Genomic DNA, 20435 nt, shown 5'->3' with positions numbered 1-20435 from the left:
GCTTCTGTTTCCGTTCTGCAGGTACATGCACTGGAAAAAATAGAACCTCTCCTTGCGAATCAAGTGTCAAACGCGGCATTTGTCAGATCCGTGCTTCTTCCCGATTTATTCCTATTTCCCTAATTTTTACCGCGCTTTTCTACGTGAAAAAAAAACCCCAAGATTATAAAACTACGGTAATTTCGGTGGTTTTTTTCACATGGCAATTATAGTGCGGGAAAATCAACCTGTACTTTGGGGCCTTGAGAACACTTCGTATTACTTCGGGCACCATCTAAATGATATTATAATACGTGTGAACCACGTTCAGACTCGGTTTGTTTTCCCTGTGGCTCCCCTATCCGTGCGGAAGGGAGGGGTAGGGTGGGGTGTTTAGGGGGTTGACGCGCCCACGTGGTCGGGGGCCGCGAAACTTGAAGCGCCAGAAGGTCGTTTTGCCCCGAACCCGCGGGTAAAAGGCGGAGTGGTCGGCAGGAATCTCCCAAACCCACCTTTTTTCCCGGTGTCCATGGGATTCCAAGCGCCGTTCGCTCCCCCCACCTGCAGTCACGTGACGGGGGCGGGGCCCTGCCGTGACGCGGCGCGAGCCGTGACGCGCGGCACGCGCCGCGCCGCGCCCCGCGCGCGCTCCTCCCCCCTCCATACCCCCCCCGCCCCCTCCATCATGGCGGCGGCGGCGGCAAATTAGGGCAGAGCCCGCGCGCACCGGCCGAGCGCGCGCGCGCGCTCCCCCCCTTCCCCACCTCACCCCACACGGGCACACACACCACACACACCACACACCGCCCCCGGCGGGAGCGACCTCCGCCGCGCCTCCTCCTGCTCCTCCCCGCGGCGCCCGCAGGTGAGGAACGGGGGGTGTGGGAGCAGGCGGGCTCGCTGCCTATTTGTTTATTTATTTACATTTATTTATTTATTTATTTACATTTATTTATTTATTTATGTATTTGGGGGTGGGGGGAGCGGGCACCGGCGGCACCGCGCGCGCCCCCGCCCCGTGAGGGGCTGAGGGGAGGAGGGGGGGGTGGTTAGAGCCGGGCGCGCGCACGGACCTTCCCCCCCTTTCCCCCCCCCCAGCCGCGGGGGGCGCGCGCCGGCGACGGAGGCGCCCCCTGGCGGGCGGTGCCGCTCCCGCCCCCGCCGGGGCCCCCGATCCCACCGGGAACACCCCCGGGCACGGCGGGAGCCCCTCCGGAGCCCCCCGATCCCCGCCGGCAGCTCCGGGGCGGAGGAGCAGAGCCGGCGGCTCCCCCGCCGCAGGGGCCGCGGGCTGCGCGTCCCGCACGGCCCCGCCGGTGACTCATCGCGGCTCCGAGCCCGCCCGCCTGGGTATAAATATCTCATTCATCGCCGTAGTAACTGAGGGGCACACGCTGCTCTGGCGCTGCTGAAAACTTGGAACTGAGTTTTTGCTGGGCTCTCAAATCCGAGTAGGCACGTTCAGGCAGAAAGTGAATGGAAGGTTGTTAGTGAAAGCTAGGTTTGTCACGGTTTGATGTTGAGGTGAGGTGGTTTGAAGCTGGATAGGATCGAGGACCTTTGTAGTGGGTAACTCACACAGTTTTTTATTTCTCTTCTTAGAAGAGAAGTCACACCATTTGCCTAGAATACTGTAATTATATTTCCCAGTAAGGTCGACTACAACCACTGCCCAGATAAACGACCATAGTATTTTCCAGGATTTCTATCCATTAAGTGCCACCAGAGGATCAGCACTGGATGCAATATCGATTCATTTCCAGTAGGAACTGACATGTTTGAACTCTCAGTTTATTAAAAACAATCTCTTAGTCATGCTCTCATACACTGTTGGAAAAGTACTCTGAAGAATTTTTATCTCCCAATTTGATCACGATCAAGTGCCTTAGATAGTCCTGCCTGTTACATGAAATGTGTTCAGAGGCAAACTGCTGCATGGTTGAACTAGTCCACACATGCAGGTCTCATCCAAAATCCCTACAGGAGCATTCTGGTAAGGCTGCAGAGCACTTGCATATTTTCCATCTTGTTGATACGGGGTGTGGTTTTTCAACTCCTTGAATTTCGGTACATTTTGGTAAAGAGCACGGTGTAAACCTAAGGCTGCAGATGCAGCTGAACTTACAGGGGTTGCCTGTTGCAGAGACTGCTATCAGGAGGATGACCCAAACCATGAGCATACCGGTGTAAAGCTGCCCTGAAAATGATTTGAACTCCGTTTTGTTACCGCTCTAAATTGCCTGTCCATGCTTGAGTGACTGCTTCTGGCTGAGGCCATTCACGCTCTGAAATAATTCTGCAGCACAGGAGGTGTTCTGCCAGAGCTGTCTGGGGTGATTTGGTTTGTAGCCGGTAAGGGAGGCCTGGTGACCTGGGCTGTAGGTGGGAAATGCATCCAGCTCCAGACTGATCCTGTGTTCCAGTGGGAGCGAAGGGCGGTGGTGCTGCTGTTTGTAACAAGAAGGCAGTCTGTGATAGTGTTGCTGTTTCTGAAATGCACAGTGACAGTGATCACCTACTATTTTGTTTATAAGCACGCAGCAAAATACTTTGTGAGGCTGCAGAAGGGCAAGTCTCAGACCAGCAGCAGCTGAGTAGATGCATGACAGATCCGTAGCAGTGCTGAACTGTTCCCATGGGCAGTGTTGTGGTGCGTTTTGGGGGTTGAATGATGCACAGTGAAAGCTCGATGCACAGTGGCCTTTTGCAGATATTTCAGGGACTGAAACACAGCAGAGCCTCATCACTGGGGGATTATATTCGCTGTATTCATTGGTAGCCTTGCTTTGCCCGTTATCCAATGTATAACTCTTCTGTGGATTAGGACGTGACAGATTGCATGAAGAAATGTCAGTCTGGCTGGAACTCCTGTTCTCAGGTCGGTTGAGCAGCTCAGCCCACATGGAACAAGTGACAGCAGGGCTGGAGGAGTAACAAGCTCAGTAAGCTTCAGCAGGTATAGCCTTCTGTTCCCCCAAGGCTGCAGGAACTGAGAAAGGTGAATTTTTTTGTAGGGAACAATTGGCAATAATTTTGATCAGGGCAATATTCCTGCAGTGAACCTGTTAAACCAGAAGTAACCCTGTAGCTCTTGCTCTGAGACTTATGGAGTCTGTGTAATACCTTATTTCCTCTGCTCTGTTGCATCTCCTGTTCAAGCTTATTATCTTAAAGTGTATCTGGACTCTCTTCCATTTTGCTCCTTTAGTGGAAAGCTCTCCTTCCTCTGATCTGGTCTCTCAAGCTGTGTGTCCTTTTTCAATCCCACTCATTCCTGTAAAATGGCCTTTTCTGAGATATTTACGGTATCTGAGTCAATATTTCTGTATTTCTTTTTGTAAACAGAACCAGGAATTCACAATTCAAAGTGAGTAATTCAGTTGCTGTGCTGTGGGCTTGTCTCAAGGGAGAACCAGGGATGCTGAAGTACATTTCCACTTACAGCATTCTTTTGTGTGAAGCTGAAGATTTCTCCCATTCAAGTTCCTAAGCCTCCCTTCTCATCTCAGTATAAGTATATCGACGAGAGGGATTATTTTTTTCATCCAAAGCTGGTTTTTGTCATTCTTTTCCCAGGGAAACCTTAGCCACTATTTAAATACACTGTGGTCTGATTCTCTCTTTCTCTTCTCTGCTTTTGTTTCCCTCCTCCCTCCAGAGATGCTGAGCTAAGCAAGCTGAACTTTTTGTGAAGTAGGCCTCCCTGCTGCACATGGATCACTGTGCTGCTCTGGAATCTCCTGCTTGTTTTCATCAACTTTTTTTCTGTCATTTTCTGCGCTGATATGGAATTATATCTTGAAAAACAATCTTTGTTGTACATCCAAATTTGTTCTTTGATCTGCAGCGTAGTTTCTGGATGTGTCTGGACCATCTGTCAGGCTGATTCTTTCAGGAGAGATCAGTTCAGGTTGTCTGGAAGGGCTGCCATGCACTCTGTAGGCATTGCGGGAAGCACGTTGATTCCAGGGCTGTGGATCTGTGCGGAACAAACCAGAACTGAAACGCGCTGAGGAGCTTTGGCTTTTTGGTGGATGGCGTCTTTCCCACCTGGTGATGTGGTGGTTGTGCACGGGGATCTGGTCTGAAGAGAAGATCTGTTGTTAAAGGATCCTAAAGTCCTCAGAGCAGTTATTTTTTTCCCAAATCTCCTTATTTTTATGAAAGTCTCCATTTATGGAAGTGGCTGAAGGATAACTGTGCATTTTGCAAAAGCTGTGCTTTGTCTCTGCTGTGATTTCTTACCTTTCTGAAGCAGGATATGGTTCCCATAGAGCATTCTGGGAAGGAAGAGGCAACATTAATGTAGGATTAGTGCTCCAAGGAGAAAGGGATGAGGGTTGACTTAAAGTTTCAACATTGTTTGCTTCATAAACGAAGAATTACTTTGGTTCAAACTGCAGCAAAGACACAACTGAAGCTTTCTGGTAAAAGCTTTCAGGCATTTTCAAAGGCATGGTGCAAGAGGCAGGGCTGCCATAGTCTTTATGAAAGAGTCCTTTTCTGTTTTCAATACTGAATGAGTTTCAGAAACTAGAGTTTCTAAAGATTAAAGAAAGAACACAGCCAGTTTTACACCAATTCTTTTCCTTTTGCAGCTTTTAGTTTGATGGGTAAATTTTTCTTTGCCAAGCTACCTACTCACACAGCAACCATGCCACAGCACAGTTCTAGTTCTGTTTATCCTCAGTAACCACTGTACAATTGCTGATAATCCCAATTCCTCTTCAGGGAGGGGGGATTAGAAGTTAGCCCAGACATCTTGAGTAGCTAGACAGGCCAGTGCTTTTCTTTTGCTTGCTCAGTTTATTATTATTGTTTTTAATCTCGAGGCATCATTTGCAGATTGTGCTTTGGGTTTGGAACCTGGTTCTCCCTCTTAGTCTCAAGGCATTTCCAGCGTAATCGAGGACTCTCTTGAGATGGTCCAACTTCTGTTCCCTTTATATAGCGTTTTGCTCATTCTGACTGCTTTCAACTTTAAACTTGATTTAAATTTTTCTTCTAAATGCAACTGCAGGCTCACACTGTTTGAATTGTCCGGCTCTTTCAGTGTCTCTTCAGTAGTATGAAAATTTTTGCACGTCTTTCGTTTGGACTTTCATTCTGATGGCCAAGAATGGGCTACTGCTTGTTTGAAAATGACTCTTTGAAGTCGTGGAGAACTTAATTTTGAGAGTTTATCATAAAACACTAAAAATTACTGTTTGATTCATCAAGTTGATAGCACGTTGGAAGTAGTTATCCAGACTTCACTTAATAAAAAGAGCTAAAACATGTTGATTAATCTGAAACATCCTTTCAACCTGTTGCTTGGCTCCTTTTTCCACTTCATCTTGTTTTCTGAGGTTTTATTTTTTACCTTGTCCTTTCTGACTGTTTTTAATTTCTCTCCACTGTAGTGTTTCCTGCTTTCTTATTTGGATATTTGAAAAAAAACAACAAAAAAGGAGAGTAAAACAGGAGGTTCTTGGTCAGATGTTGCTGTTAGGTGTGGCTTTCTGGTTTATACTTACTAATGTCTGGGTGAGAAATCCAGGACACACAACCATCTGTTCTCCCAGTCCCTACAATAATGTGGAATTTTCTCTGTTGACCATATGTTTTCTGTTGCTGTTGGAGCAGTAAAATGAATTCAAGGCAATTGTGGTCACTTTTTCTGCATTACGACTTTTAAGCATCATAACAGTGAACCTGAGAAGGCAGAGAACTGGGGAAATATCCATAGCAGGCTTAGGGGAAGAGAGATTCCTTGCAACCTGTCTTTTTACCTCACACTGTAGTTAAGTAGGGCTTCAGAATCTGCCAAGGCCTCTTTATGTGGTTGAGGCGCTGGGAGGAGGATGTGTGGTGAGGGACTGTTCCATTTGCTTTCAGGTGAGAGTTGTGTACCAGGCAGGAGGGACAAGTGCCACTGCTGGCAGGGAGCTTGGGCTGGGGCACCCTTGGGTTTGCTCTGCATGGTTCTTATTAAAATAAGAATGCATAGGATATCAGGGCAAAAACCTGGATACTGCTTCCGGATTGTTACATAATTCCTGGTTATGTATGAGTTCACGAACCAACCAAAGAAAACCCTTTGCTCTTTCCTCACAGTCTCCCTGGGCTCCCCGGAGCGCTCCCGCCGTGCCCCACAAGGACACTGCCGCCTGCCCGCCAACCCGATGGCGTCCGCTACTGCCGTGCCTGTAGGATTCCACTATGAAACCAAGTACGTAGTGCTCAGCTACCTGGGGCTCTTGGCACAGGAGAAGCCGCAGGAGCATCCTCCTCCTCCTCCAGCTCAAGGTAAACATCTGCATTTTCATCTGTGCCATTTACGCGGGCAGCTCTGCTTGCAGTTAGCTCTTGGGCTGTCGGTGGAGCGTGAGCCTGATGTTTGGTGGGATGCAGCCCTCGTTTTATTCCCTGAAAACGGAATAAATTTCGGTTGAAAGACAAGAGATGTTGATGGAAACAAAGCTGTTTGTATGTAGATGACTGGTTTTAATCTGAGCTACCTCAGGGCCGACTGGTGTTTATGAAGCAAGTAGGTGGTTTTAGCAGCTGCCTTCAGGCCAGGAGGGGTGGATATATATTGCCTTCATTGAATTGGAGCCCATGCTTGCTTTTTTGGGGACACAAGTAGAAGATGGCAGGGGCGAGGTGGTGTTTACCAGCTGAGCGGTGGCTTGAGCAATCTGTGCTAAATAGTTTTGCCCTATTACATTGAGGCTTCTGTTGTTGTCAGTCAGGGGTAGTGCTGAGACGTGGCCTATCCTGCACCTATTTATTTATTTATTTACTTATAAGAAGTCAAGGACTGCATGGAGTCAGATGGTTCTTCCAGAACCAAGCGTTACACATTTAACCAAAAGAGGTTAAATAAATAAATTGAAGGCAAAATAAAAAAAGTTTGTGTTTCACATAAGCCTGGGGAGTAAAGCTTTTCTCTATTTTGTGGTGTCAAGCACTTAAACAATGTTGTTTGTCAAGATTGCTCGGGTGACTTGCCACTTCTTAATGATGTTTCACTTATTAGTAGTGATTATTCTGATTAAAGAAGAATTAAAAATACCTGAACCACACAAAGACAGTCTTTAAAATATTTCTTTTTGAACAAGCATTTAAGAATGCCTGCTGTGTCATTTATTGAACTTAACTGTCATGAAATGAGAAATTCCTGGAAAAAAAAGATTGCATCATATTATGACAGAAATGATTTTCAGTTCGGCACTAAAGCCTATAGGATATGCTGGTTATATTATATATAATTCATAAAATTAACTTTAGTGTATTTAATTCATAAAATTAATCTTAGTATATTTAAGATATGTCTGCTACTTCCACTTTGATCTGTGGTCCATGAAAGGAGAGGCACCTTAGTGCCAAGATGGTGTTTCATAAAACCCCTTGTTGAAAAATGTGGAATTTTTCAACGTTTAAGCAATAACGTCTCATTCTGAATATCCCATCCAGTTATAACTGGGCTGTAACTGGAAATGTATCGAGTACATGTAACGGTTCAGTGTGTAAGAGTCTGCTTTGTTCTTATAAATGCAAGATTCAGAAAGGAAACTGTTAGTCTTAAAGCTTTTTAAAAACAATTTCGCTGTAGTTAGCTTTTGAAATATTTGCAAGCTGAGGGGAAACCCTTCAAACTGATTCTCATTACTGAAACCTCTAAGCTTCTAATTTGAATTGAAGAGCAATATTAAAGCCTTCCAAAGAGGAAGCTACAAATGCTTAAATAAAAATTTTGTATTCAGGTAAGAGCTCCTGAGTGCAGATAACAATTGAGTCCATATTTCAGATATTCTTTAGATATGTTAGCTTGTCTGACAGCAGCCTGCAGCTGGATTTGCTAATAAAATACTCTCAATCATTGATACTGTTCTTTCATCCCTGTTGCTTTAAACCTTCCCTTTTAAACAGGAAGTCTTCCTACATTTTCCCACCTCATTCCCAATGCCAAACAGCACCCACAAAGTCTCCTCTCCTGGTCATCTTTCACTGTAATTTGATCTCTCTTTCAGTGTTTTTACTGCTTTCTGATCAAAGCCTCTGCATAAAATAATTTCCTCTTACTTTTAACTTGCCATCTTGTTTCTCACTCTGTTTTGTAAAGCCTTGGATGGACTTCAGGCTGTGTTGAACCAAGTCAGGATTTGTTTCATTCTGTCCTAAGTCACTTTTCCTGGTGCTTTTTTGCTTTCCATGACCCAACAGCTTTCATTTGTCTGACACCTACTCTTTAAAAATCCTTTCTCCTACTTATTCTCTCCTTGCTTGTAAACAAAGAGTGTTTCACTGCACTCTCAGGGTACGTGTGGCAGCAGCCTTGTGGTTATCTAAAAGTGCTGTATCCATCTTCTCTGACTGCTGAGCAGTTTGTATACAGTCTGTTTCTCCTTGTTGTCTGGCACGTGGCTGATGCCTCCTTGCTGTACTCTGCTCCATGTGCTCTGTGTCCTCCCCTAGGAGGGCAGTAATACCCATAATGGATATTTCCTGCCCTGCTAATGCACTGCTGGGACACAGATGGGTGTTACAGCCTGGTCTGAGAACCTGGTAAGAGCAAGAGAAACGTGAGAGCCAGTAAATGAAAATGGACAGTTGTCTAAAATCCCGTCATGAGGAGGAAACTTCTGGGTTTTGGTAACTAAGACACAGGAGGGTGATAACAGCTTGACGTTACATCGTGCTTGCCAGTGTGTTTTTCAAGCACCATCATCAGTCTGATGATCCCAACTTCCTCCTGTTGTTGATTTCTGTGGCACTTCAAAACATTGCTTAGTTGTCTCTCTATTCTGCATGGTTGAATTGTGAACTGAGAGGATTTCAGTAAAAAGCACCTGTTGATTAATCTTACTTTGCTTTAATTTGGTTCCTGTGCTGTCAGACCTGTCATGGGAAAAAATGAAGCAGTGATTTGGGTTATGGCCTGTTTCCTTCTCAGGTGCAGAACACTTCTCTATTTCATGTTTCAATGAGACATTGACTCTGGTTTATGGTACTTTCCTTTGTGTATTCTTTTTAAATCCAAATGAGCCCTTACTTTTGCTCTGTTTTCTGAACCACGTTACAATATGATGGGAGTGTCCAGAAAGACTAGTTTTACTTTGCCCTCGTAGTTTTACCCTCTTTGGCCTCCCTCAGTGTGGGAGAGTGAGGGACTCCTCTAGAGGGCAGTTCAACGCAGGATCCTAATTACAGCCTTCTTGTGTCACCTGCTGCAGGATCTTCTGCCTTTCCATTGCATGTGTACAGAACGTGGGAAATAAGGAAATAATCCACACTTACTTTTAAGTTGTTGTTAGTATTTCTCTACCGCTCTTGAGTCTCCTTATACAGCAGTTTCCCTGATTTCAGCAAAGTTTCAACAGTCCAGTTAAACCAAAGAGTGTGTCTGATGGGCCAAAAAATTAGTCAATAGGAGTTGGAAGTTTATCGCTGCCAGAACTCATAGGAGAGATTAAATGCTTTTGCCCCTTCCTTTCCTCCTCCCATCACCTGCCACAAACCTCTGCCTTCCTGCATTTCTTGCTAAAGAGTTCTTTTTCTGATGTATGACTTTTTGTTCCAAAAACTCAGGTAAGATTAAATCTTTAGGTTGCTTGGTAGGTTTCAAGTTAAAACTTCTCATTTTTTTGCCGACGTGATATGTTTTGCAAGACTGATGGTTTTCAGAGAGTTTTTGTTTAGTGAATGGAAAATTCAGACAAATTACACAGAAAATTACCTCCCGTGTTTCCCTTTGGATCTCTTGGTTGGTCTTGATTTTGCTGCAAAAAAGATGGCCTCAATTACCAGCACTGAAATCACTTTCAGCTTCAAGAGAACAAGGCCAATCTAAGTCAACACCTGATTAGTACTTCCAAATTTTTATTTAGATCTCTTCAGTGCAGGGACTGAAGAGAGAACCATCTGTGGTATTCCAGACTCTTGAAGAAAAGATGGTTTTATTGGACAACCCAAACTTTTAACATTACAGCTCTATAGTTCTCTTCGATGGATTTCAGTGCCTCCAGAAGAAAATCCAGCAAATTTAACTGGGGAATGTTTGAGGGATTTTTTTCCTGTTAGTTTTGGCAGAATAGTGATTCTGCATAATAGCCTCTTCAGTTTATTAAAAACAAAGTCCATTAGCAATAAATTCTGTTACTTTTTGGTAGGTTTTCAGGTAGACGGATAGTACCAGTTGCTCAAATAAATTGATAAAACACACAGAGTAAGATGTCACCTGTGTAAGTTTGTGTGGTTTGAGGCAACAAGTGAGCACATGCATTTAAAAGGTGTGGAAGCTCTCAGTTATCTGTTCATTAGGTTGTGGGGAGATGCTTTAGTATTTTTGCAGAACTCTTTGTCATACCTGTAACTACTGGTTCATACACAGAAAAGAAATATCAAGTATTGGAAAACATCTCTACATTTCCCCCCCCGAAGTTACACTCATTATAGAAGCTTCCATCTGCTGAAGTTGTTTGTACTACTTGGTTTTTAAGTGAGTCAAAGTACTTTGTTTTTGTGGTTCAGTGAATTTGTATTATAAATACTGCTTTGTGTTTCATCAAGGAGGGACTTTTAGTGTATTCCTCTTTTTTAATGTACTTTCCCATGTTTTGACACCATCCCAAGAGCCTGTGGGTATAACAGAGGTTGTGAAGGACAGTAGTTTTTCTGTGCTTTTCTTGACAGAATGCGAAATCTTGATTAATCCCTTTAACACACAGAGCATCTGGAAGATTGATAATCAGTGCCACAACTGCATGGTGACATAGATTAGTCAAGAGGTGAACAAGGTTTTGACAGTTTTTCAGTTTCCCTGAGGTGCCTGCTATCCACAGTACTTCAATCCAATTATTATGTTCTTTTAACCATTTATTATCTATTTTGGAATCACTGTATGAAGTGCTGTAACCCCCCTGCTAGTTGGCAATGTCTTGTCTCTTTTTGGTTCTTAATATTTTAGGCTATTTTAGTTTTTTTATAAGCTGAACCCTTTCATTAAAGGATTGATATGTTTGTAAAGAGATCTCCCCTTGTAGTTGCTGCTGTCCCTTGTTAGGTGCAGTATTTACCACAAGCACTGTAGGCTCAGATGTGCAGACTCTCCAGCTCTGAGGAATGACTTCCCACCCCTCCTCCTCCTGGGATCAAACCTGGGGAACGGGTTAGTCTTGCATTGTTACCAAACTTCTGGAATGGCCTCACCGGTGGAGTTTTACTGAAATATTACATTTATTTAATAGTCTGATGGGCAGTGATGCAGCGCTTGATGGACTTCTAAAACACAGTTTCCTCTACTTTTTGTGTTACCTCCAAGTACCTGAAAGCCAAAATCTTAACAAGAACATAGTTGTGCAAAGGGGAACATTTATTACATAAAGTAGAATGCACTAAGCTGGTTGTGTAAGACCGTGTAACAGAGGTTTGTTGAGCCTCTGGGTTGGGAAGTAGCCTTGAAGGGCTGGTTTATCCAAAGCTCACAAGAGGCAAAGCCATTTCTTGAGCACAGGAAAGCACTGGGTGTTTGTGTCTCTTACAAGCCACAGGGAGTGACCATTTGCATCATTAAATGATGAACATACGTTCTCATCTCCTACAAACTGTTGTTACTGTTTTATTCTATCTGTTTGCAAGCAGACTTGGAAGTTGTCTGAAGGAGAAAAAGGTACCCTCACTTAGGACCTTTGCTGTTGGAACGTGCTGCTCTCCAACACCGTGTGCAATTTTTGGTGGTACAGGAGCTGTGGAAACCTGAAGTCCATTCATAATCGAGGGAATAAACAGTGCAAAGTCACTGGTGTGGGAGGGGTAGGGTTTTGATGTTTTGGCATGACTGAACAGTCAGGTGCTCTCAGAATCAGCAGCTGCTGCAAAGCTGTGGGTGTTACGAGATGGAAACCATGGACTGCAGCGCTGATTATCTAAACAGCTCTTTTGTACCCTGGCAGCAATGGAATTTCTCTTCCTTCCACTTTCCGGGTGACTTCTTATCCAGTATGACAGCTTGTCATGTGCCATCACCATCACATCAGTCCCGTGGGAACAGCACTCTCCTGAACACCCTCGTCCCTTCCACGCACAGGGGCAGGCGCAGGTTCAAGGAGGAGTTTGCACTTGCACCTACTTGTTGCACTTGACTCAAAGAGGCGACTGGAAGGGACTGACAAGGCAATAACCAAAAGGAGGAACAGTTTGCTCCTCTCAGGAATTTATGGTTCGGAGTGGCAAAGAGAGACTGCTTGGGAAGGGATTTAAGAAGCTAAATAAAGTTATTCTGCACATGTGTGGTTAAGTAAAATGGAATTAAACTGACTGTGCTTTGTTCTTTTGGACTGGTCACATAAATAAATAAAAACATTGTGCACTGACTTAAACACACATTGGTTTAGAAAGGTTTTGTCTCACAGATAATCTGTGAGCATTAACACACATTCAGTGGCTTGTGTGTTAACTGCTTTTAGGGTTTTCACACACTCTGGTGTGAAAATTAGTGATATTATGTGTCCATTGTGGAAAGGGACAGCAATTAACACTTAAGGAGAGTGCCAGAAAATTTAAACAGAGACAGACCAAAGAAAACGGGCCATAAAACAGTCGTTCATAAGACCACCAAATTATGATTTAGTGTCTTCAAAACAGGAATGAAGAAGGGTGTGCCAGGAAGCCACACTGACTGTTACAGGACTTACCTGAAGATTTGGATATGAAAGCTGTAGCAGTTGGTGTAGGTGCAGAAAGGGTGATTGTCAGGGATTAGACATGAGGAACATTATCAGAAGCTCAGCCAGGAGGTGGTATTTAAATCAGGGGTGTGAGAGAACATAAAGTCCACAAAAAAAGAATTCTGAGGAACATTCAGAAGTAAGAGAGCTAAGAAAGTGTGTTTTGGGTAACCCAGTCACTGATACTGTTAAAAGTAACAGAGTGCAGGGCTAATGAGGACTGATAACTGACCCAAAACTTAGGGAAGGAAATGGCTGGAAGGGGGGTTACTAAGCAAAGGAAAGTTTTGTTGACAATTTCATTTGTTTATTTATTTATTTCAAGAGTAAGTTGATACAAAATTCACTTTGATATTCCTTTAGATATAACAGAGACCCATTTTATCTCTTAACTAGGACATTTTAAGGAATGAAATGAAAAGAAGAAGAAAATGTCAGTGATGGGCTGTTGGTTCAGTGAAGTTTGGAGAAAATAAGAGAGCAGTTAATGGAACAGTTCTTGTGTGTACCTTAAAAATGGGATTTGAAGAGGTGCTTGAAAGCTGATGGAAGAAATAAAGATGAGCAAACCCAAAGAAAATGCAGCTAAATAGCAAGAGCTCTGTCCCAGACATCTGATCTTTGCATTAGTACCTGTCCCACAAAAGATACTTGAGTAGTTACCTTGCCATTACGTCTTATATTGAAAGGCTGACATTCAGCGGGCAGTTGCTTAAAGATTCAAATGTCATAAATACCTTGGATTGTTTGGAGACAGTTTTGTGTGTCTGTTTTGGTTCAGCATAATGATTAAGATGGTTGAGGTGCCTGAAACAACTTTTTGTGACCAAATATCCGGAGTCAGCACATGGGATATATATTCATGATCCCAAACCACGGCATGTGTACTTGTGGGGATAGGCAGCCGTTTCAAATTCCTAAATTTCTCAATCAGGAGACGAGAATTGACAAACAGCTGACAATTGTGGAGTCCTTTGCCCTTAGTCTTACTTGTGAACCCAGTCTCCAGTTACTTCGGTGTGGCCTGTAGATCCTCATGACCAGGGAAATGATGCACAGTTCACAGATTTCAGGACTGTTCATTGATGTCACTGCGCATTTGCTCTGAGTATTTTGGTAGATTTTGCAGACGTCAACATAAATTTTTGATTTTGCTAGTAAAAATCAAGCTTGTGCCAGTCTGCTTTGTTTTGGTGTAGTTTGATAATGACTGTATTCGGTTTAATGGCAGCTTGTTTGTGTGCCTTGGTTTGGTTTTGGTCTTAAATTTAAGATAAGCTGGTTTTCAAAGCTATTATATATTCTGTTTGTAACTTTATAATTCTATTTTTTGTTTTTAGTATTTAAAGCACCTGTTCTGTCTTGAATAGGCCTGGAAGTTTATGTGTTCCTAGGTTCATGTAATAAGTCCCCTTATGGAATTATACTTGTCACTGTATCACTTGTCACACTGATACAGAACTGTCACCCTGAATTCCTTAATATTTAATATTTCAGTATCATGTTCCATTTTGAAATGTTGAATTGAAACATTTGAATGATTTCTCTGGTTTCTTCTAGGGACTCAACAACAGCTTATGGCCCAACATGCTCTGGAGAAAGAGGCTTTAGAGAAGATTAAAGTAGAAATCGAGGAGGAGCTAAAACGTCTCGATGAAGAAATCTTGGAAGGTGCTCTTCAGGTTTTCCCGTTTCAATCCGTAATCTCTATGCACTGTAATGGTGGTTAATTTGTAACAGGTACTCCAGTTAAAGAGATTTTTGAATGCACTGAATCTCTTTACCCTCCTCCCCCCACAAGATTTCTACACGTTGTCACGTGAAGTAAAATACTTAAACACCACCATTTGGAGTGGTGGAGCCCAGCCAAAGCAAAGAACTGGATGACATTTGATAGGCTACTATAAATAATGAAAAGTAAACAGCCCTTACGCTGCTGCAGCTGATGGCAGAAGTCCTCAGCAGCCAATATCCCAAGGAGTGTGGACTTAAGCCATCAGATTTCTTAAACATCAGGCTTATTTATTCTGACATGCTTTGATGTGTAGATGTGGCTTTTATAGGATTCCCCGTGAGGGATGATTTGAAAACAATCTTTGCTTTGCATGTGTATGGCAATTTGGAAATCTGAGGTAGAAAGACTCTCAGTTCGTTCAAAGAGAGCTTTCTTTGAAGTTTTAAATGGAGAAGAAAAAGGTTATATGAACAAAATAATATTTTTAAAAATGATACTCTAGTACTGCTGCAGAGATGTCCATGTGTGGGCAAATTCTAGCACAGAAAAGAGGCTCCCTTGCTGCTCCATCAGGGTTGGCATCAGCTTAAAATTGAGAATAGCTGCACATTCAGCAAAGTTACTGGCTGGGATGCAGTTGTGAAATAAGAGCTGGAGGGGAAATGTAGCTCAAAGCCATCTCTGGCTTGTAAGTACCATTTTCAGAATGTATTTGGACGTTGTTTTACTGCAATTTGTTCATAACATGCTTTGACTACAGAGCTGTGATTTCTTCATCCCTCCTGTAAACTGTGTTAACTGCTGGGATAAGAAACCCGAGACTGTTGATGGTCTTTTAGGAATCTATTTTATTTTGTATACTTTTCTCTCTCAGCATTTACCACTACAGGATTTGACTGCCACACTTCCCCAGTGTTCAGCCCTGCCAATCCAGAGAGCTCCATAGAAGACTGCCTGGCTCATCTGGGGGAGAAAGTGTCCCAGGAGTTGAAGGAACACCTGCACAAAGCACTACAGACCTTGCTTAGCAAGTGAGTTTCCATTTGTTTTTCCAAAGGGAAGGTGTTTCCTTTTGCGGTGTGACTGCTGTTGAAATGCTGAAGAGGGAACTGCATCTTATCTTGCATTTCTTTCTTTTTCAATGTTCCTTTATTTGGCTGGGGGTTTTTTGGTGTTGTAACGTGCAAATACTTCTTTGTGGTATTTGGCTTTTACAATAATGTAAGTTCCAAAAATCTTTCTAAGCTTATTTCATTGAACTTCTGAGGCTGATTCAGGCAGTTTGAGTTGCTGGTGAAACTGGCAGCTGCCACTGCCATTGCCAATTAGTTTAATGAATCTGGGCTGCAGCCAGATTAACTTCTTTTACCTTATAGTTAAGGGTGGAGCTGAGGGTTGGTTTGTAGTCCGGCTCCTGATGAGTGGGAGAGTTTGCCTGAAAGGATGGTGGTTAAAAACTTTGTGACCACCCCTCAGGTGCACATCTGGAGCAGATGTGGCCCCAGCACTAACCTTGGTGCCTTCAGAGCTGTGCTGCCAGTTTAAGCCGGTTGTTTAAATAGCACATTGCACTTGGCATGCTAGTATCTTGATTAATGTCTTTTGAAAACGGGTAAAATTGTTGTGGTTGCTTGGTTTTCTTTTGTAAATCACCAGCCTGGATTTAATGGATCCACATGAACTACTTGAGGCTTTTCCGAGTGACCTCCAAAATGTGTTTGTAGAGAGCTGGAGTTGGAAGGTGCTGCTTTAGGGATGGTTATTTTAAACGCAGTTGTGAAGGCAACATTAGCAAACAGCTCTCTGAGCCTGTGTTTTGTGGATTGGTTAAAATAATGTGCTCAAAAGAGGCTGAGAATCTCCAGCGCTGCTTCTTGTAAGAGTTTGTGTAGCTGTTGGAACAGCTACAGTTGTGAACTGTTAGAACAAAAAGGTATTGGAAGCCTAGAAATCAGCACCTGGTGTAAACTTTGTTGCATGGGCCTTAAGTCTTCCATGGATACATTGGAGAGGCATCTCTGCCCTCATGTAGGTAATCCTTTAAGCAGACGGTACAAATTTTGAATTCATTCCATCAACACAAAGGAAACACCCTTTTACTGTGAAGGTGACTGAGCACTGGCACAGGTTGCCCAGAGGGGTTGTGGAGTCTCCATACTTGGAGATACTCAGAAGCTGTCCTGGGCAGTGTGCAGTAGGAGACCCTGACAGAGCAAGGAGGTTGGACAGGATGTCCTCCAGAGGTCTCTTCCCGCTTCAGCCATTCTGTGATTCCTTAATTAGCCCATATATTCCTTAACTAGCTCCTTAATCGACAATTAGGGGTTGACGTTTTATGACCAATATAATTTAAAACTGACTGTTCAAAGTCAGTAGGATGGGGCTTTGAGCAGCCTGACGTAGTGAAAGATGTCCCTGCCATTGATCTTTAGAGGTTCCTTCCAACCCAAACCTTCCTGTGATTTTGTGACCCCAATCTGAAGTTCACACCAAAGGTACCATGGTTGTCTCTTTTTCCATGAGTCATCCAAGGGAGAAGTGGACTCTGTCTTAAGAGGCAAAAGATAGGCCAGTGTGTTCCTCTAGAAATGGCAGCAGCTAATCTGCCTTTACAAGCCAGGCATTAGTCCCACGTGGCCTTAAAAACTTGCACTTACTGTCTTCTGAAGAGCTGAGGTTCTGAAAAATACCTCACTAACACACTGGGAAACCAGACTGCCAATAAGATGGAAAATTAGCAGGAAGTCATGCAGCCCGTCCTTTTTCTGTGTCCAAAATGTTACATTGAAATAACAGCATTTTAAGTGCCTTCAAAGTTATAGATAGTTGGCTGACTGACTGACATTGAGAGGTCATAAGTGGTGCACTCTAGGTTGATTCTTTTTGGAAAGTTCCTGAAAGGAGGTCTTTGAAAATTAAGTGGTTCTGGCTTGTTGTTAACCTGATGTTTTAGGCTTCTTATGTTTTCTCTGGGAAGATGTTTGCATTCTATGTAATTATTTTTTCTTTATGTAGGTACAGGCATACATATAAAGTCTGAAATGCCCCTGAAACTATGTGGCCTTTTTCTAAGGCAAAGTAGAGTTACTATTTAATCTCCTGAGAATATCCTTCCTGCAGCTGTTCTTGCTCTTCTCATCCCACTGATTGATCTGGATTTGTGTTGTAAAGAACTAACATACCAAGGAAGTTAAGAGAATGCACTTAAAATGAAAACCCCAAATTATGTTTTCCCCACTGTGCTTTAACTGTGTTCTTTTACCCACGTTTGCTACACTAGTGCTGTTTGATGCAATACATATTTTTTTTGCTTAGATTTCCTGCTCTCATATGAACAAGTGTTAGGGTTCAGCAGGCTGTTAGATCATGGCAGATTCAATAAGGAATTTTCTTGTCCAATGCCAGTTAAAAACTTACTTCTCTTAAACCAAAGTCTAAACCTGCCTTTTGTAATTATCTGGCTCGGGGAAGCTGCTTTTGAAGCAGTGCATCACTTGTCAGAAAGCCTTTATTGTCACTGACTCTATATCAGATGCTGTATGATCTTGGAGGAAAGAATATGGAAGAGTGGGATTTCATTATCCCAATTCAGTGAAATAGAGAGGCGATAAATCTAGAATAGAGGTATCTACTGAAATATGAAGGGGTTTTTTATGATCAAAAGTGCTGTTTTTTGCAAATAAAGGTTCTAACTCTAACATAATGTTAATGCAGCCAAGCAGTCTGTGTTGGTTTATAGCCCATCTTGTTTATAAAATTTTTAGTCTGCATTGGCCTCTAGCTCACCTATGAATTTCTTAGTGGAATTTTCTATCTTTAGAGTCTTAGATTATAAAAAAATTACATGCAAGAGCTTAGAAATTTTGTAGCATATCAGAGAGCCTACTTATCTAATGTCTTTTAAGTTGTAGAGTATCAAATTGTTACGAAATTCACTTAACCAGGTAAAAGAAATCGTGTAACTGGGAGAAGGCGATGCCTTCCTGACGCTGGCTGGTGCTGGTGTTTTATGTACTGAAACATGCCATTAGTTAGGTCGGGAAAATTATTTGCTGAGATGCATGTGAAAATGTTTTGTTCTCTGGCAACTGAGAATTTTATTTTTTATTCTTGTTCTTTTGTTTCCTTTTATAACTTTCAGTGTTGGTTTAACTTCTGCAGGCCGGTGACATATCAAGAATATCGAGAGCGCACACAAGAGGCAGCCGCTCATGCCAGTGGGTGGAACAAGGTACCAGATACGTGACTTTAGCTTGGATATGTCTCATGTCTATTTGATGTCCATAATGGTTTTAAGAGGTACAGCTGTGCTTCGCAGAGGGCCAAGAATAGAAAGAACCCACTGGGTTTTAGTGTGAAATAAATTGCACTCTCAGAACGTGCACATACTGAGTAGTTTTCAGATAAAGTCAGAAGTTATAGAACATAAGTATTAGGTCCACCTTCCTCTATTATAGTAAACTGAAAAGCTAGAGATGTTGCTTGACTTTATTTTTTCATAACCATTAAACATTTTCAAATTCCCAAGAGATGTTTATTTCCGTAGCCATTTTGTAATGAATACAGATGTTTTTATAATACTTCTCTACTGTTCTTCTGTTCCCATGTCAGGTTTAAAATACATGTAAAAACCAGTGCTGAACATGGTGAAAATGAAAATTGACAGTATCTTCATGATATTGAAATTGTTCAGAAAACGTAAGCATAGTGTGCCTACCTGGGTTCCAGAGTTGTCTCAAATGATTCAAAACTTCCTTTTAAAGCAATATGCAAATCTGTAAATGAACTGAACCTTCTTTGTAAAACAAAATGCAAATCTCTAAATGAACTATCTTTATAATACTTTTAATGTAGAATGAGTAGAATTACTCTTCCCAGATTCATCTTTCATTAAGCATTCAAATTCATCTCCTTAATTGTTCTCTGATGGGTTCAGTGGGCGTCAGAAAAAAAATGAAATTAAATAACTATTTGCAAATTTAATCACAATTTGAACGTTAAAATTTAGTCTTAAATTTTAAATAGGACAAGAAATCTTTTCCCCTCTTTATATTTTTTTTTTCCAGAAATACTTTTCCTTGACTAGATTTCCCTGCTTACTTCAGAAACTAACCAAGGGTGTGGGCACTTGTAAAGCAGTTTGTTTAAACATTGCATGACAAGTTACTGCCCATGGCTCCAGCAATTATAATTGCTTTATGTGTGTGCTCTTTCAATTTGTCATCTTGTGATTCACAGCATTTTAGTTTAAACAGCCATGAAATCTGATTATCAGGAAGGTGGCTTAAGCTAGCACATTTTACTTTTCAGTTGGTGAAAACTAAAAGCCAGCATAAAACCAGTCATTGTGGCTCAGCTGGCAAGGGAGGGGGTGGATGGGGCTTGTCGACGTCCTGGTGCCTCTCAGTCTGCCTTTGGAACCCACCTCTTGAAGATACAACCGTGGGGAGATGGATTGGCTGTTTTGGGGGATTTATGATTCAGCCTCCGTTGCTGCTGCGCTCGTGCAGTCCCTGGGGGTGGTGGATTTTGGTCCCCGTCACCTTGTGGTTGCCATCAGCTTTGCTTGCCTGTGACATTTGTTGCTACAAAACTTACAGTCCAGAAGCAAACCAGAATGGAAATTTTGTAGACTAGCACAGCATCTGTTTGTATTGTTTTCGTGGTAGCTTGATGCTTCAGGAATGCCCAGCAGTTCCTTTAATAATACTTGTTTTGAGGAGGTGGAATACATTTATGTTGCTTTCATTTCCTTCTAAATTCCTTTATCGTCTTAATCAGAATTGTATTTTGTAACATAAGAGATCTAGATATCTTTCCTCCCATCTCAGCCCAGCTTAATTTTCACTGTAAAGAAGCTGTTAAAAAAATAATTTTAAGAAGCAGCTATAAATAGAGATAGTGTTAGGTCTAATTAGCAGGCACATAGCAGCAAAATGAGGCTGTGCTGGCCTCCAGTTTGTGAAAATCTGGAGGATGTATGTTTGGGAGAACTGGAGCTTCCTCCCTTT

The 20435-nt window shown here is 42.5% G+C and overlaps 1 protein-coding gene across 2 annotated transcripts in view; it reads left to right on the top strand.

The window, feature by feature from the left end:
* The first annotated feature begins 807 nt into the window (after nucleotides 1–807).
* Nucleotides 808–20435, top strand: part of BCL2L13 (BCL2 like 13) — a 37765-nt gene continuing 18137 nt past the window's right edge. The window contains exons 1-5 of one of the 2 annotated variants that reach the window (XM_027905543.1): nucleotides 808–844; nucleotides 6076–6267; nucleotides 14250–14360; nucleotides 15299–15455; nucleotides 18586–18655. In XM_027905543.1, coding sequence (XP_027761344.1) covers nucleotides 6144–6267; nucleotides 14250–14360; nucleotides 15299–15455; nucleotides 18586–18655 — 462 coding nt within the window. In that variant the 5' untranslated portion in view covers nucleotides 808–844; nucleotides 6076–6143. Of the gene's footprint in view, nucleotides 845–1413; nucleotides 1431–6075; nucleotides 6268–14249; nucleotides 14361–15298; nucleotides 15456–18585; nucleotides 18656–20435 lie in introns of those variants that run through there. The other variant, XM_027905552.1, reaches the window with a different exon arrangement.

Source organism: Empidonax traillii, unplaced genomic scaffold (assembly GCF_003031625.1).
Source record: "Empidonax traillii isolate 1590-97213 ecotype Southwest subspecies unplaced genomic scaffold, ASM303162v1 scaffold25:size3598162, whole genome shotgun sequence".
Taxonomy (NCBI): domain Eukaryota; kingdom Metazoa; phylum Chordata; class Aves; order Passeriformes; family Tyrannidae; genus Empidonax; species Empidonax traillii.
This window is presented reverse-complemented; position numbering and strand designations above follow the sequence as displayed.